At 39.9% G+C, this 19,079-nt stretch overlaps 1 protein-coding gene across 1 annotated transcript; it reads left to right on the plus strand.

Annotated features, from left to right (window-relative positions):
• Window positions 1–409: 409 nt before the first annotated feature.
• pdk4 (pyruvate dehydrogenase kinase, isozyme 4) lies at window positions 410–14,566 on the plus strand. The gene is made up of 11 exons (XM_080441323.1): window positions 410–832; window positions 1,847–1,988; window positions 4,928–4,999; window positions 6,613–6,797; window positions 6,957–7,046; window positions 7,742–7,819; window positions 9,241–9,317; window positions 9,835–9,933; window positions 10,578–10,691; window positions 11,280–11,393; window positions 12,308–14,566. The coding sequence occupies exons 1-11, from the start codon at window positions 715–717 to the stop codon at window positions 12,440–12,442; spliced, it is 1,224 nt and encodes a 407-aa protein (XP_080297449.1). The 5' UTR covers window positions 410–714; the 3' UTR covers window positions 12,443–14,566.
• Window positions 14,567–19,079: the final 4,513 nt, after the last annotated feature.

The following is a 19,079-nucleotide window of genomic DNA, read 5'->3' on the forward strand; positions in this document are numbered from 1 at the left end:
ATGCTGCCATCTTCTGGCCAGTTGAAAAAGTGTAGCCTATACTGTACCGTTTGAAAAAAATTAGAGGACAAATTAAAGGAAATGTTACCATATCTCCCCCAAAACGTCTATAATTTCTTTCTAAACGGGACATTAGTTGATGTGGGGCGTATTTACACCAGTTAACTAACTATATAAATTAAATAAGCAATTGTTTGTGATTCTGGGTTGTGTAGGAACTTAGACACATGATCCATTCCATCTACATTGTTTTGATTATGGGCACAGCAGCAACATTTCGAAAACAACCTCGGTCCCGCCCCTAAAGGCCCTGTGTCGCGATGCCCATTGGTCGAATTCAACGCCAATCTTAATCGTGGCGATCAAGTCAACAACAGCGCAGCACTCAGCGGTGGTTGTGTATTATGCACTGTGAAGAAGTCCGTTAAGATGCCCGGGAGGGATCAGCTACTGTAGGCGAATGGAGTGGATTGACAACCATCTCTTCTTAATCATGTGTATTATTGCACAAAAGACTCTCTGTTGATGGCTGACAGAATCTAACCGCTGGTATCCAAAGGTATTGGAGGTCCACGTTACGTTACGGTACAGGACTGGACTGTGCAGACAAGAAGAAACGGACCGTTAGGGACGGCCTGTCCCCGCTTCATAAAAACACACACAAACAGTATTGCTATTGGTGTGGATCATCTGTGATCCAGAACCGCAGGAAACATGAAGTTCGCTCAGTTTTTATTGAAGAACGGCGCGATGGCTGGAATACCAAAGCAAGTGGAGAGGTTTGCCAAGTTCTCCCCCTCCCCACTGTCCATGAAGCAGTTCATAGACTTTGGTAAGTGTATATATATATTCATACATAAACATTGATTTTGATATTTGCATATAGATATGCAAATATCAAAATCGATAAAATACTTCTATGATGAACCTTGATCCAAGGTTAATACATACATAACATAGCAAGGAGGCTTGACATGATTTTGCAACAGCTGTCATTATTATATATCATTATTGAGTAATTTTTCTGTGTGCACTGGTCAAATTTTACATTGGTGCAGTCAGCATGGTTCACAATAGGAATTATTACATAATAACTGATCCTGGAGTTATGGCCCAATTTCTCATTCTTTATTGTCACAGCTTGGCCCATAAAAAACACTAGACCAGAGCAATATGTGTATTATTCTCTGAAACCATTCTGAATTTCTGACCTTCAAATCGTACCTCAAAACCCACCTGTTAAGCCATAGGCCAATCTATCACTTGTTTCTTTTGTTTTGTTCAGTTTATTGTTTCCCATTGTCTCTCTGTCTTAACTTATTACATTCAAATATAATGTATTATTAAATTCAGTTGTTAGCACTGGCAAATTAAATTATATAAAAAAACATGCAAACAGTGCTGAATACCTGTACAAACACCATGAACACACTGCTACTATACTTCTCAAAGAAATGTAGGGAACACTTGATCCCTTAATTATTTTGAGTTTTCATGAACTGTGTACATACTGCTAACAAAAACTGCTCAAAAGAATTAAGGGATCAAAGTGTTCCCTTAATTATTTTGAGCAGTGTACATTATGTAGTTATTAGCTACCTATTAAGGTTGTTCGTGTTCTACAGTAACTACAGTTCATGTCCATGGCCATGCTGTCTCAGCAAAGAAAAGTTCAGAAAAACAGTTCAGATTCATGCCTTATTGTATTGTCACAACATGTGGGAGGTCCCGCCCCATCGCAGAGTCCATCAGCTGTCTTGGAAAGAAGGGGGCTTTTCCACTAGGTAACGGGGTCAAAGTTGAGTCAATGTTTTTTCCCATTTTTAACACTCCCTGGTGACCACAGGCTCGGCCAACGCTTGTGAGAAGACCTCCTTCGTGTTCTTACGACAGGAGCTTCCTGTCAGACTGGCCAACATCATGAAAGAAATTGACTTCCTCCCAGACAAACTGCTTGGCACTCCCTCCCTACAGCTCCTGACCAGCTGGTAGGGGTCATCTATATATATATATGTATGTATGTAAGTATGTGTGTGCATGTGTGCGTTTGTACGTGCGCATGCACACACACGTGTGTGTGTGTGTGTGTGTGTGTGTGTGTGTGTGTGTGTGTGTGTGTGTGTGTGTGTGTGTGTGTGCGTGCATTTGTGTGTGGAAAGTTGAATTAAGCCTATCAGTAGATGTGGAAAGCTGTATTGTCCAGCATTATCCTTCCTCATTGAAAGGCCACATTCCTTACCATAAGCTTACTTGTTATTACAGACTACAAATTAGGCATTACACCCCCTCTCAACCCAGACCTCAGGATATGGACACCCCATAGTTACGCTGAATTCATACCAGCAGTGTATTTTGCTTCCGTTTTCTAAGAAAGTAGCAAGGTTCAATGCCTTGGCGATGGAGAGGAGCGAATGACACTTCACCCACCGTGGCAGGATGCTGAGCCAAGAGTGGCAAAGTTGAGAAAAGTTCAAGTTTGTGTTGTGCTCTGTTGTAGGCCTGGACTAGGCATACACACTCACCACCACTTGAGATGTACAGAAAATGACTACCGTGTGGACTTACCGAATATTGATAACAAAGGTATAAACTAGCAGTTGTAGATGTTAAATTAATTGAGATTGACTAACTGTATGGCCTATATCTTACCTAAGATGTATAGACTGATTACAAACAAGCTGCCAGAGACGGGCATCAAGAGTCTGCACTACTCCTCCCTGTCTGTGAGTTCTCCTGCCTGGCACAACTGTGCTGGAATGATCCGCTCAGAGCAGCAGAGTTCTAGTTGGACCACAACTCACTTATTTACGAGTGTGTCACTCATACCTGAGACATGGCCATTTAGCGGGATTCCAGACTGAGACTGCAGACATTTGCTCGCCGCTGCTGGTGTGAATTCAGCGTTACTCTCAGATGTTCAGTATGGAGCACATCTCTGCCTCACTGTAATGAACTCTGTTGGTGTTGGGTTTGCATGAATACAGCAGATCTTACTGTTATGTTCAAATGATGCATCAGCTTAACTCCCTCACCTCACCTCACCTCACCTGCAGGTCGCTGTGCTTTTGTTTTTGCTATCTGATACGTTCCCCTCAAATAGGAAACAGGCCTTACGGTGGTTGTTTGAATTAGATAAGCCAAGCTGAGTTTGCAGCCCACACCCTCTGTTTCCTGTTGTTATGCCATCTTCAAGCTTGACCTTTTATAAGAAACCTTTATTAAAAAGATCATGTACTTGCATTCACTCTCATGTGCATCCATTTCAGTGCAGTGTAGGCTATATATTATTGTTTTGAAAGTTAGTTGTTAGAAAACATGCTGATAGCAGCAGATGTCAATAACATAAAGATACTGGCGTTAAACTGGTCTGAACTAGTCAACGCTGTTGCTTTTGTTACAAACAATAGGTAGCCTATATCAGCTATCTTTTTGCACTCTCCCAGTATCATGAACCTGTGTGAAAGGTGTGGCTGTTTGAAAGGTGAGAGGCAATAAACGGTTGTGTGTGTCAAACATCAGATGTGTGTATTAGGAGGCATGACAGCTTTACTCTGTTCTATCCAAGTCAATATCAATAACGGCAATCAAGTTGCTTGCTCGCTTGACTCAGCCTAGTTACTTGTGGGGTACTCAGAACATGCATACAGTACTGATGTTATGCCTGCATACTTTTACAGTCACAACAACATCAGTTTAAGCCAAACCCAGAACCATTACTGTGTCTCCTCCCAATCTCGTGGCTCTAACCACCTCTATGCTATGCAATGCAAAAATCAATGGTGTTTAATCTGTTTACTTGGATGTGTCACTGCCTTTATCATGCATTTGTTTCTTATTGGCCCTCTTTACTGTAATCCAACTAACCACAGTTATGTGTACTATTTAAAGTTAGTGTTATTCATAGATACTGAAAATGACATCAGAGAAAAAGTGCCTTTTTAACATTTGCACATGTAGAAGTAATTATGTTTGTCTCATTGTCTTAGACCCCCACCCCACAATTAGAATTCAGTTCCAGCTTTTTAGTGTCTATATTTGGCAATCTACCTCTTTGACTCAGACTTTATCTTCTTTCCTTCCATTACATAACTTGTTTTGTTGGCACAGAAGTAGGGCACAAGAGCGAGAGACAGAGAGAGAGAGAGAGATCATGGTATCATGGTGTGACATTTCCTGATGAGTAAAGTCTCTTAAATCAGCACTCGTACAGTATTTCAAGAGCGCGCTCCGTGTTTACGATGGGTGTGACTCTAATACCGAGTCAGTGTTGAAGGTCGTTTCAGGGACAGCACGTTGGAGGCACAAGCAGCCAGCCACGCCGCCTGTCACCTTTCACCCAGTTTCCCCTACAGTGCTAGAGAAACAGAACAGAACGCATGCCTGCCTGCCTGGGACTCACTGTGACTTCCTCCATCGTTGGCCTACATCTAAAGTCCGTCAAGCAGCTGTGATAAACAAGCTGCCACATGAGCAAGCATTGAATCTTATTGTATTAGCATTGATTGGTTGTTGGAGTTTAGTGTAGCTAATTAGACTAATGTGCATTGTGTTCTCACAAATGTTCTCAAGAGAGAATCTATAGAGAAGGGTCACTGGTGCGTCCTTTGGTTGAACTACTGTGTTGCTGCATGTAAATAAGCCCCTTTGATTGGCTTATTGCGTTGCTGAATTACCTTTGACCCTTATTCTGGCCATATGGCATACAGAGTAAAGTACAGTAAATAAGCAAATATAAATTAATTTAACCTTGTAGCACATTCGTTATAGTATATTGTTTATTATTGTTATCACTTCAAGTCTTTTGTCCATCTCTGTTCTTATTATTGTATTTATTATTTGTACGTACGTATAGTTTAGAAATTTGCCATATTTTGATTTATCTACAATCCTGAAATGTATTTTCATGCTTTTTTTTATATCCCACTAGGTATTCAATGAGTCTGCTAGAGCTTGTGGAATTTCTCGAGCAAGACCCAGATGATAAAAGAGTCCTCTCCAAGTAAGTCATACATTCTGTACTGTACAGTACGGGCGTGTTGCTGGTTAATTTGTGACGCTGAGCACAGTATTATGTATGTTGGTACATCAACAACACACATAGTATGTTTATCTGCTACGTGCATTTATGTATGTGTTTTCCTACATGTAGGTTAAAGGATTGCTACAGTATATTGGCCATGCTTGTGTGCAGCTCATTCATGCTTAGTGCTGGGCAATAATAAACAAAGTGGGAAGTTCTATATTGAAACCTTTAAAATAATGTTTTTATTCATTTTTATATTAACTCTCTCAGTGCCACGCCCCGAGATATCCCGAGTTTTTCCCGAGTACCCTCAGTGCCAGCACGAGAAATCCCGAGTTTTTACTTTTGACTGTGGTCGCGCTATTCTGTTTATTTTTCATGATCACTTTCGCTTCCTGACTCCTTCAGACTCACCCGGAGCCGGATGTAAAAAAAAAAAATTTCATTTCCGGGTCACGTTGTTTTTCTCCGGTGATTTTCGGCCAGAATAGGGAAAGTCACGGTTTTTCACACGGTATAAAAAGCGAACGGAGAGGTCCACGTCTACTCTCTTTGGTCTGGGTGACGATCAGTCATCGTAGTCGTGTATCGCATCGTAATTTAGCCCGATCAACGATTGTCGAAAATGTCAACATCCGGTTATGACCGGATATGACGTGAGCCTGTTTGGGAGGGGGCGAGTGAGCCAGCGAGGTCATCAATGTGTCGATTTGTTGCTCTCTACTGGTAGAACTGTATTATGGGTTTAAAACCCCAATCAGATCATTTATTTGAATGAAAAATTACAAAATAATAAAAATAAAAAAAACGCAAATTGCTGGCACTGGGGGAGTACTTTATGAAAATACTCTTGGCACTGAAAGAGTTAAGAGAAAATAAGTTTAAAGCATGTCTTAATAAAAAACTACTTAATACTTCCTAATGTTAATATGAGCATCAAAACAATATTTTAAATACATTTTTATGAGCACATGCATTCCATACATTCCATACGGCTGGACCACACATGGACAAATGACATCATCAACTTGTTACGGGCATTGTCCCTCTTGAGTAAAATCACTATTTATAAAATAAATACAATAATTAAGGTGTTTTTAATTTTACATTTCAGTTATAGAGGGCAATTATAATGTATTAAGGCATATTTGGCTTATTAGCCAGGGATCCTTTTAAGCTATATGTTAAATACACATAGTTATAGGGGTGTGCTAGTAGCTGACCACTGTGATTGCAACGTCCCCAGATCGATTCCAACTGAGACCTGTGTTGCATGTCTTTCCTCCTCTCTGCCCTCACTTTCCTGTTTCTCGATACTTTTCAGTCTAAATTAAGTCCAATAGATAATCTGTAAAAAAAAATACACAGCTCTTCTACCATATAAAGACATATATAACATGCAGGTAAACTATTGTGTTGACAACATCAAATCAAGGCATATCAAAGTCAAAGATCGACCTGCGTGGATTTATTGGTCCATAAATGTCCCAGTATCATATTCGGATCATATCGTCCAGACTGAATAGCCCTTGCCAGCTGCCCTGACATAATCTGAACCTTGAACTTTACTTTTGTCTCACCGCCTCCAGCTTCACGGAAAGTCTGTGTAACGTCCGCAACCGCCACAACAACGTGGTGCCCACCATGGCCCAGGGGGTGGTGGAGTACAAGGAGATGTACGGCGTGGACCCCGTCACAAACCAGAACGTCCAGTACTTCTTGGACCGCTTCTACATGAGCCGCATCTCAACGCGCATGCTCATGAACCAACACAGTCAGTATACTGTACCACCAGTGTCTCTGTGATTTTTATAGAAATTATGATGTGTTATGTTAGAAAAGCAGAAAGGAAACTGTAAATATCGCCAATATTAACAACGACCATATAATCACACCGTCCTCCTGTGTGTGTTTGTCATTCTGTAACCTTTAGCCTTAATCTTTGACGGCAGCGCCAACCCTGCCCATCCCAAACACATCGGGAGCATCGACCCCAACTGTGACGTGGTGGAGGTAGTAAGAGGTAATAATACAACACTGCTTTCTCTGTAGAAGGAGCTGCAGTCATTTTCATTGATTGATTGATTGATTGATTGATTGATTGATTGAATACTTTATTTAGAGGAAAAAAGCACATGAAAGTACAGTTCAAATACAAGGTCAACTAAATAGGATTAAAAAGCCCAAGAAAGCACAATGGCTTGTTTCAATTGGGGTCCTTTTGTAGTCAATTCGTAGTGAAACAACTCATAGTCACACTGGTTGGGATAGTTATCTTGTTGTTTTTCTTACTGATTTGTGATAGTCTGACAGTTTCATTTGTAGACTCACAGTGTCCCATGGAGGAGTGAAAAGATGTCGTGATGAGATTGCTCTGTTTAACAGCCAATGAAATGTTTAAATGGCTGTAAATGAAAGCCTAGTAAATATTTTGAGAGTCATCTATGTTTTGTTGCCTATACCTCTAATGTCTTATGTCAGACTGCTATAGAGCACCGAAGTCTGACATCACTGAGAGAGGCCGCAATCCCCCTGGGTCACAGAGTTATTTTTTGTATTGGAAATCCCATAGGCAAATCTTAGATCGTGTCATATAACGAGTTTGTCAACAGCAATGACATGGATTCTTTTTTTCCTTCATTCTTTACCTCACAATGTAACAGACAATGGATAGATTCCTGTGTGCAAACCCTAATAACAGCCACAATTTCTCTACAGATGCCTATGAGACCTCCAAGATGCTCTGTGAACAGTATTACCTGGCTTCTCCTGAAATAGAGATCACGCAGTTCAACGGTATGTTACGGAGCTACTAACTTACTTCTATTCTCGTCCTTTTTGGGGGCTAGAGCCACAGAAGTGAACATTTTAAGTCTGGCAGGTGGTTAGATATTTGTATGGTTTATCAAGCTGATAATAGGGTGTTATTTTAAGTATATAGTTCATATTTATATAGCACAATATGTGCAAGAGTCTGGTTTGACCAGTGCCTTCTGCTGTTAGTTTAGTAGAGGTTCTGTCTGATTACTATCAGCTGGACCCGTCAGAACCCAGCCTCAGTTTTATCCATTCCAGAGGCTTTGATCCACATAGCTCATACCTACAGGGAACTCAGTGCAGTGCAGGCGGACCTGGTTTATTTCATCATGATAATCCACATAGTATTGGAGAATGTTAAAACAGTCAGCTGCATTATAAGGCATTAAAGAGATTGCCGGTGGTACTGTAAGAAGAATAAAGCCCATTCTTCAAAGTATGACAGGGTTATTGTTACAATATGTGGTTTCCACAAAACCCCGATTACATCACATTCTTAATAATGTGCAGGTTTATTTACACTTTGCAATTAGAAGTTTAAGCACCCACATTTGGCTATAAGCACTACAGACTACACTATATACTTTGTCGTATATCAAATAGCAAAAATAGGAGCTATTTTCAGTCATTGTGATACATGGAAGAACAAAAAAAGAAAAAAAATTACATTTTTGATTTGTGAAAATTTGCCAAAAATAGGGCTGCCATCTTATAAGACCAATTACTGTATATGAAGAAAAAGTTGAAAATGGGTGAAGGGCTCCTTTAAGGAGGCGTACTCCATTTCTCAGTATATGATTTCACAACATGTCCCAGAAATTAGCTGTTGGGTGTTAGTAGTTGGCAGATAATTACTGTGAAATAAAGCATTCTGAACACACTGACTATCTCAGTGTCATCACTTCAGCTGTAAACTGGGTTAGAAGTTTTTCATAAAAGTTGCATCCAAACTTGTTGACAACAAGTTTGTCTTGGTTGTGAATTTGTCATGGACATGGCTAGTGCTGAGCTATATATCACAATTATTGTTATTACGTATTTTTTGGTGTGTTCTTATGTCCATTTGAACTTCATTGTGGAAAATAATTAACCAAAATTATTTCTTCCCTACCTTTCCATTGCTTGACCTTTTACCTGTGTTATTCAATAGTCCATTTACAGTAAATAAAGACCTGCATACCACCATGGTAGCATACAGTACAGCGTATACTGTAACATGACATTGTACATTTAGGGAAAAAAGCATGACAATAAACACTGTCTGACTGACTGTTATTGGTCTGTTAATCTAATAAATCTACCTTTAAAGACACACCGCTCAGCACTAGTTGTGTGACACACTTAAGAGAGTGTAGCATTTTGTTTTGTCGTTGTCATTACAATTATCATGCTTTTCACAGCCAAACATCCCGAGCAGCCCATCCATCTGGTGTATGTGCCCTCCCACCTCTACCACATGCTGTTTGAGCTCTTCAAGGTACAGTGAATGTCTTCCACGCCCAAACTACTAACTGTTAGATAATGTAAAAACTCACATGTCAGTTTACAGAAGATTTGTTCTTGCCTTTCCATTTATTCTGCTCTAAATTACTCATTTTGTTTAACCCGTTTAGACCTGCGGCTGAATTTAAAAACGCAAAAAAAAAAGGTTTTCTGAAAAACCTTTTTTTTTTAAATAGATAAATTCATCTAAAATGACACAGATGCTTTACCGGATTGAAGGGTATAACAACTTAAAGGCTTTCCAGGTCTAAATGGGTTAAGGACATTTTTTATTTATAATATGTCATTGAATTTCACAATGTGATACTGTTTGATATAAAACAGGTTTAATGTCAACCTTAGCCCACTTAATATCTAGGTTAGTACTCTGTACCCAAGAACCACTCCCCAGGTCTGCAGTGATTGATTTGCTGTTGTTGACAATGCAGGTGGGTGGTGGCCCGCGCCATACTGTACATCAGTGTTAATGTACTGTGTGTGTTCTCCTTCAGAATGCAATGAGAGCCACAGTAGAGACCCACGAGACCAGCCTCACCATGCCACCAATCAAATTACGAGTTTCACTGGGTTCTGAGGACCTCACTATCAAGGTACATTATAAGGACACTTGACTTTGTAATGCCTATAGTGTGTATTGTAGTTCAGGGGACTTCTTTAGCAAGAGAAACACCCGTGTGCTCATTGTATAACAACACAGAAATACACGTTCCTCTATCAAATAAGTCTACACATACGTTGTCTACTTTGTACCAAGTAAATAGGTGATTGGAAGTTTGTATTCGCTATAAACAGGCCGAACGGAAGGCAGCAACATGGCAGTAATAAGATTCATCTGAAATGTCAAATGATTGGTCTCAAGGACACCCAGTCACCCACACACTCTCAATAAAGTAACAGTTTAATAGGCAACATTTTGGTCAATGACCTTCAGGCTTACGTCAACTCCACCAGCGCACCTGTCATAAAGATTTATGCCAGGCTAATGACTTGTTCTTACTGTAACATGTACACAACTGTTACTCTCTAATCAGCAACAGTAGTGACACAATGCAACTGAAAATGCGTTCCCTGGAATCCACTGGTATATAGTGTGCTTTATTTTCTTTAAAAAAAAAACGAAAGCAATATAAATAGATCTGAATGTGCCAAATAATGAAGACAGAACCTATATTGACCATGAGCCTGTTGCCATAAGGATAAGAGAGAACATGACGTGTTGTGGTTGTGTGTGTAGATGTCCGACAGAGGAGGTGGAGTTCCTCTGAGGAAGATTGAACGTCTGTTCAGCTACATGTACTCCACAGCCCCCAGTCCGGTCCTGGGGGACAACTCCCGCAACGCCCCACTGGTGAGCCCTGACTGCACGGCTGTGTATTTAGTTTACTGGCTAGCTGATTCCATTTGTTTCCATTAGCATTGCTATAACATCCTAACAAGCAGTGGACCTTTCTTAATAACCATAGTGCCTATTTAGAAATGGTCAGAAAGACTCAAAACAATACAGAACTATCCCTTTAATAGGATACCTCATGTATATTTGACATTGTGTCTTGTCATCTGACTCTGTTTCCTTTGTTTCTTTCTGCAACACTGCGAAACTGCAAAGTATTTATCGTAAAACATTAACCATGATCCAATTCTCCCTTTGCTAAACCGAGCTTGACATAAGTGAACATGTTTGTAAATGAGTTGAATTACAAAGCTGTGGACTTTAGCTGTGATGCATTTCTTGGGATTAAACTTTAAGCCAGTGAGACAATGAAAGGCCGTTAAAACTGTTGACCAAACTAAGTTAATATACAGTGAGTTTGAATGTAAGCTCATGTTTTTTTGTTTTGTTAGGGGTTTTTTTATGTTTCAGGAATTGTGTCTTTGATCTGTGATGCTGCAAAGCCTCCACCTTTAATATCCATACCTCCCTCCCTCTGTCCTTCAGGCTGGTTTTGGATACGGTCTTCCCATCTCCCGTCTGTATGCTAAGTACTTCCAGGGAGACCTGCAGCTCTATTCCATGGAGGGCCATGGTACCTCAGCTGTCATATACCTGAAGGTGAGAAAAACACAGCAGACTGGCTTTGAGAAACTTTGCTGTTTACTACTGCTACTACTACTAAAAATTAACTTTTTGACTCAACTTTTATTTATACAGCACCTCACATAGAATGTAGCTCCAAATGCAGGACTTAAATAAGTAGGCTCAGCTGCTTGGCATTATCAGCAAGGCAAAAAGACTGTAGAGGTTCACGTGTATGTGTGTATACTGACCGTACCCACTGTATTGACTAAATGGTGGCACATGTGGTGTAATTCTATTACACAACATAAATAGCACAGCGGATGAGTGTCTTGACTTTGAGTGGTGACTTTCCATGTGATCTTTTCTAGAGAAACAGAGAGATGTTTGTCCTTCCATTCACCCCTTTACACTATGAAGTACAGCAATGCTATACTATTTGCTGTCAGGCTGACCCACGTGGACAGTAGCATCCCTATACTGGGCATGTCATGATAGGCGAACATACGCAAACATTCTCCGACCAAAAGTTCAGCTATTTTTGGCTAAGAGATTTGGTGTAGAGGGAAAAAATGAGGGGACCAAGTATAGACCCCTGGGGGACCCAGTCAAGTATAGGGTTTAAGTGGTTCATGGAACCGTGCAGGAAAGCCCAAGTGTGAAAGGCTGTGGACTAGCCTAGCACAGTTCAGGTTGCTTGTAGAGGTAGTAAAGAAAGCACCATTCAAACAATAAGTGACAAAGTGGTTATAAAATACTTTAAATGAACGTATACACGGGGGAGTTAGAACATAAATTAAGGCAAGTGAAAATAAATAAGTTTGAATAACATTAAAAACTAATAAAAAATAAAATGTGTCAATGTGGCTTTCCTGAGACTTTCCATGTCACTGTTAATACCCTACAGACCTGTAATATTAAAGCTTCTCTGCTCTATGATCTGTTCTCAGGCCCTGTCTTCAGATTCAGTAGAGAGACTTCCTGTTTTCAACAAGTCTGCATTAAGGCATTACCAGTCGAGCATAGAGGCGGATGATTGGTGCATGCCCAGTAGGGAGCCAAAGCAGCTGGGCAGGATGGACTGACAGAGCGAGCTCCGAAAATTGAAACAATGGGAACAAAATGAGGTCAAGGCGGACGATGAGGAATAAGAGTGGTTTCTCTGTGACAGGAGAAACAGGTAAACTTTGAACTGACACTACGAAGTGCCTTCACACGTGGATTTACAGTATGCACATGCCATTTGGACTCTGTCTACAACACAAAGTTAGAATTCCTCAGAGGTGAAATTGCCCAGTGAAATTGCCCAAATGAGACTCATCTCACATCGGATGGCCACACCAAAACAGAAGGACTTCAATCGTTTTGATGAAAATAAAACGATTTCAGACCAGCCTCCAAGAAGTTTCACCTACTCTAGCAGAATCTGACCATATTTGAAAGCAATTCAAATATAATTAATATTAATCAGTGAATACTACAAGCTAGGAAGTGTCAGAGTAACTCTGAGGGTTTTAACTTGTCTCATTCACCAATCACAAACACTTGCTGCTATTTATTTTAGGCATCGTTTAACATGAATGCACTTTCAAGCAGTCAAAGAAGCTAGTGATTTGTTTTGAGAGGCAAGCTAAATTACGTCCATTTCCAAATCGGGGGCAAAATTCGGTACTCTCTTGGAAATAGAGTACCGAAGTCCTGACATCTAAACCACACCACATGGGTCATAAATAATGTCTCCTTTCAAAAACACTGTTGACTTTATTAAGATTTTCACCTATGACATGCCTAATATACAGTAGGCGTGCCAGGTTGAACTGTCTTCATGACCCCGGGGGCGTAGTTTTGACTTCAGACTTTGGTACTCTATGGTTGATGGCAAATGAAGGTACTGTGCAAACACCACAGTGGTAAATTAAATTGAACTGTAAAGCTACGTGTACAGCAGTTAGTCTGACAGCCAAACCTTAGTCAACTCCATTGGGCTCTCTCAGGTTACATATCATTTTATTTTTTTAATGCCTCTGATGAAGAGATTCTTCAGTATTGTACCTAATCCACTTACCTTGTGAATCCTGAACAGAAGTTGCCTGAAGAGTTTACAAACTCTGTGAAACTAAGGTCATGGTTTTGAGTAAGTCAAGTCAATGCTCCCGTTTTAGAATGAATATCCTAGAGTATATTAATGCTGCCACTTGGCTATTGGCAGCAACAACATTCATGCCTGGTCATGAATGTTGAGAGCGCTCAGAGATATGCAAATGGTATGTGCCTTTCTATTTTGAGCATCAGAAGTGTGTATCGCACATGATCTCAAATCATTGTGAGTGGGGGTTAACCGAATATGTGTACAATGGTTCATGAGTTGTACTGTAAATCAGAACCATTTCATAGACCTTACCCACCACTTTCAAAATCACTTTACTCCTTTGAAATGTATAAAACAGTGTATACTTTGATCAGTCAAGTATTTATTGGTGTTGTCTATTTGAAATTAAATAGAGAGAAAATTACACAAATGTCCACATATTATTAACCACAGCATGTTGAAGGTTATTTGTTATTAGTATTGCCATAAGTACTGTTTTATAACCTTGCATTTCAATTACTTAAACCAGCTGAACTATATGAAAGCCATGATTCCGTGTTCCAGTGAGTCTTTAAAGCTGCAAACAGCTTTGTAGGTGGCCAATGCGGACATGTTCTTTTCTGGACCTTATGGTGTGCACTTTTATGTGAAATCCTTTTTTACTTTAGTGCTATAAAGGAAGCCAAGTGCACCACCTTTAAAAATTCCATACAGAGCCTTGCAATGTGTTTTGTACTGGACACGCCCCCATGAGTATCAATGGGTGAACTATTAAGTGAAATTATCATTCAGTATACCCCATGAATGTTAATGTCCTATTGACGTTAATGAAAGAGGCCAGTTAATTTTGCAGATAAGCCATATCATTGTTGTCCAATGTTCCTTCAAATTGACTTCACTACCTTTGCATGTGTTTTCCTTCAAAAACCTTTCTGCATTGTAATGTATTTTAATTGAAGTATTAATGCACTTTGTTTTGTTGAATAGTAAATAGTTTTTCTTTATGAATGACAAGATATACGGATGGTCTTCATTTGTTTTATAAGCTTTATCCTCAAGGGCCAAGTGTTATTTTTGGAATTTACCGTTCAATGGACATAAATATCATTACGAATCTCAACATCCCTCAGCTTTTTTAAATATGCTTGAAACACTTGTCATTTTGTTAGATTCTTTCATCAATAAGTATTTTCTACCCCTTCACCACTTCATACCCCTTAAGAACTTTGGGCCTTTAATTCTATAATGTTGCATTTAAGGTGGTGTGATATTGTTTTGTTAAAATAAGTGTTAAATAGCTATATTTTTTCCAATATCAATCATTGCTATAGAGGATACAGGATATGGAGACATACAGGATAGTGAAATTGAAAGAGGTGAAACAAAAATGAGCAGAAGAAAATGTTAAAAGGGATACTATAAAATGTAGGCTGATAAATCATCTCTGTGGAGTATAGTCAGGCAGAACACCATATAAAAATATGAAAACCATTTTCGTCTGGGTAATAGCATCAGTGTTTCAGACAGCTATACATCCATAAAACATTTCCCAGCAGACAGTAACATTTTGTTTTGAGATGCTTTAATTTTCTAAGTCTCCTACTGTAAATGGATCTGGCCCCAAGCAGATCAACTCAGTGACAAACAAGTGTCTTGAGCAAGACAATGAGCCATGGCCTCTATACTGATTTTGTTGCCCCAATAGCCTTTGCCCTAGTGCCACCCGTAGGCCAAAATGTCCATTTGAGCCCTACTTATTTTGGTGCTCCCATGGCCTTTCCTCTAGCGCCACACGGTCACACAAATTCATCTCCAGTGTTCACTTCCATTCTATACGAGCAAAGGAGTAAAACATTTGCTTCTGGTGGCGAAGCATCTTCTGGAGACAACAATCACAACCACTCAAACGGACTACAAACCAGCAAACTGATTTCCGACCGATTTGTCTCGGTTGTGGTCTATACCTTTATTCTACCAAGTCAGTCCCATACTCCATTGAGATTAAAATCTCTTTTACGAGAGATACTTGGCCAAGAAGGTCAGCAGTAAACATTGTACTGTAGTTTGGGTGTTTCTCTGGATGTGCACAAGTCATACAAAACAAATGTCACATGCTCCTCTGGCCCTCCTCGTGGGTTTTAACTGGTCACCTCCCCAAATGTCCTCCCACACGCCTTCCACTCACTTCTCTGTCTCTGCAACTTGTTTTCCGAAACGTCGCTTCACTTCCACACAGAGCACTGAGACAAGCAGAGGCCAGTGGTTATTTATGGCCGGCTGCCAATATGGGGCTGAGAACAGGCCGTCCTGTTCTGCTTTACTTTAGTGCTTTAATCCCCACACTGGAGCGAGTGATGATGTGATTTTGGACCCCTGCCTCTGACTCGCACCCCTACACAGTCAAATCCAGAGTGTTAATGTAACAGGTCCATTTTTACACAGCTATTGTTACATTTACACGGTGGTATTTCGCTCCACCTCTCTCTAGGTTCCACTTTTGACACCTCGACAATTCACACATTGTTTCTGCTTCACATTGCTTCTCAAGGTTGATACCATACATAGCCCTCTTCTATTCTCTCATATCCTCCTTGTATAAATCCAGAAGTCTGGAGAAGAGCCTGGCTCGAAATGTCACTGCAATAAATAAAAAACATCTTAATAGGAGCTTTAGCTAGGTTTGTGGATCTTTTGCTCTATTCTACATGGTTTATTTTTTCCCCCTTCTTATCCAGCACCCATTGTTTTGGACATCGGGACGTGCATGCGTTTTTGTTTTTCATCTTTCCCATTTATATACAGACAACAAAATAAGTGATTGTTGTGACTGCTCTGTGGAATCTGAAACGTGTGGTAAAGCTGTTCATGGTAAGTAATATGTCTTCTTGGAATACAGCACGATTCAGTTATGTAACTCTGTTAGCTGTAGTTTAATGATCAATAGCAGTGCACTCTGTTGCCAACTACAGGGCTTGATAAGAGTGCATGTTAGGTCTTGTTGCACCCTGGACTGGGAAAATCATTGGCCTTCTTCCAGATGATACTACAGCAATGTGGGTGGGAATTGGGCTGTGTGTGTGTGTGTGTGTGTGTGTGTGTGTGTGTGTGTGTGTGTGTGTGTGTGTGTGTGTGTGTGTGTGTGTGTAGTTTGCTTGCTTCTTCTGTAGCACATGCGGGACACAAAACATCTACTGCTCATCTAAAGAGGAATGCCCCCTTGGCCAGATATAGGCTTCTACAGCTGGATTCACAACAGAGTTTATGAAATATAATGGAACTCTTGCTCTATAGATGTGGATATAGAGGTTGTCTTATGTAATATTAAAGATAAACCTATTCACATTATTTATAATTGTACCCTGGATTTGCCTCAAGTTTAATCACTGTTCTAAATGTATAGCAATGAAGTAGCGATACCTATTTAACCTCTAACCATAGCGTTATACAGTAGACCCAGCTGCTAGTGTATAAACACTAACAACAGTAGCCTATAGCTAAACACTATGTTATTGGCATTAGTCCTACAATAAATGCCTCAATGATTTTCAGTTAAACAAATAAATAAAGGTTTCAACTTAAAGCAGCTCTATGTAACTTTCCTCTTGTACCCCAGATTTGAACCCAAGTGCTGATATTTTTACCATTGAGCTAATCGAGCCGGCCTGCTTGCTCGGGGGATACATTGAATCTTGACCATCAGGTCTAAATTCATGTCAGATCCTGTGTCTAGGTGAGACATGACCTTTGACACGATCTAAATGTCTCAATAGAAGAGCAAGGAGACAAAATACTACCACCACAGTTGTATAAGTTATATTATGTATTAACATACAGATTGGACAAAATTACATTTTATTCATAAAGAAAAGTTACATAGTGAGGCTTTAAGATAAGTGTTAGTTGATCTTAAAGTTAAGAAAGAAAATAAGAATGAATCTTAGATGAACCCAAACACTTGAAGAACATAAATCTACTGTTTCTAAATGTCTCTTTACTCTTTTTAAGTGAATATTTAGGAAGAAAGTATGATTTAAGAAGACATTTCAGCCACAAAAGCAAACTATGACTAGTAATTGTTTCACTTATTAGGTCTACATGCACAGTAACACCACCTGACAGTTTATTTTACTGTAACCCAATGTGTCCATACAAAAAGATGAACTGTAGCTAGCTCATTAGTGCTTATGAAGATATCACCAGCACTCTAGTACAAACATCTGTTTCAGTGAGTATTCATACAGTAGTACAATTGGATTTCACTCTGAGGAAATGGGTGAAAGAACTGGCAGAATGCCTTGGTGTTTGGGGAGGAGAGTGTGCAACTCTCACCAGAAATGGATGGTGGTCGAAGCCAGGCTTCATCTCTCCTTTGGAGCAGCCAGCCCTGTCGCCATCCTTATGCTGTGTTGTTCCGTTTATCATTTCCCCTCTTTGTCGTAGGACGGGTCATATTAAACAGTACAGTACAAACAGTACAAACTCAAGAGGATATGTATTCACATGGCTCCATTGTCTTTTAGAAAGTAGTAATCCCACATGTGTAGCCAATCTGCACAATTAAGACCTGGATCACACACCTCAGTGATTAACAAATCTATGAGTAACATAGCCTACCTTTTTCATTGCAACAATATTGACATAAATATTAGGGTAATGTTACATCCTGTTACATACTAATCAAGTCTCTGTTACATTCAAATCAAACAGAGTCAGGGTACTGCTATTGTGCATGCTGGCTCATTAAAGGCTCTGCAACACTAATTAGTATCAAAGTACAGGATGTACCGGTTATCACTCATTCATCGTGAATTGTTAGCATAGAAAATGCAACTAGAAGATGCCATATTTGATAAGGCATTCTAAACACATCCAGTATAGAATAATAGACTATCAAATTGCTTGTGAAAAAATAGCAGTCAGACACACCCTTACATGAAGAGCCTTTGTACAACGTATTCATGATCAAATTATAACCCTTTACTCTTTATTCAGACGTTTTTGTGTGACACTCTTTAGACTGCTAGTACCATTTGGTTATACAACTGCAGACAAGGAAAAAGGCAGACATTGAACGCCATTCTATTTTTTTTTATCTCAATCCTCATTATAGAAAGTTAAGAACTCTCATTCTTATAGCCTCAGGTTCACTCCCTTCTCTTTGGTAGTTCCCTTAACAAAAGAGCTGCAGTAATAGCTCTGATACCTCTCCCTCTTCATTCAGCCCTGCTCTCCAGAGAGCCTCTTTATATACAGGAGACTGGCATTATCGCTCAATGTTAAATTATACCTAACGTGTGGATAATAGCTACTCGCACCATTACAGCCCATTGTAGGGACTAGGATCAAGACCCAAGTCACTTTTACTGTATGGATTGGAAGGACCAAGACCTTCAGATGAAGCCACACGTACAGGCCATACCCGTACAGTACTTGGAAAATTTGAGGTGGAAAAAAAAAAGTACTACTTCTATAAACCACTGTAAGGACTCTAGTCCATGGACAAACGAAGCTGGCACATTTGTGGAAGAAAAAAAAAAGCACTTGCTGTGGAGTATCTTGTCAAGTGTTTGCTCTGCCGATTACAGAGTATCAGAGCGTGATCTTTGACAATTAGCAGAGCGGCTGGTTGCCAG

The sequence above is a fragment of the Gymnoscopelus braueri genome (genome assembly GCF_963280865.1).
Source record: "Gymnoscopelus braueri genome assembly, chromosome: 11".
Lineage (NCBI taxonomy): Eukaryota > Metazoa > Chordata > Actinopteri > Myctophiformes > Myctophidae > Gymnoscopelus > Gymnoscopelus braueri.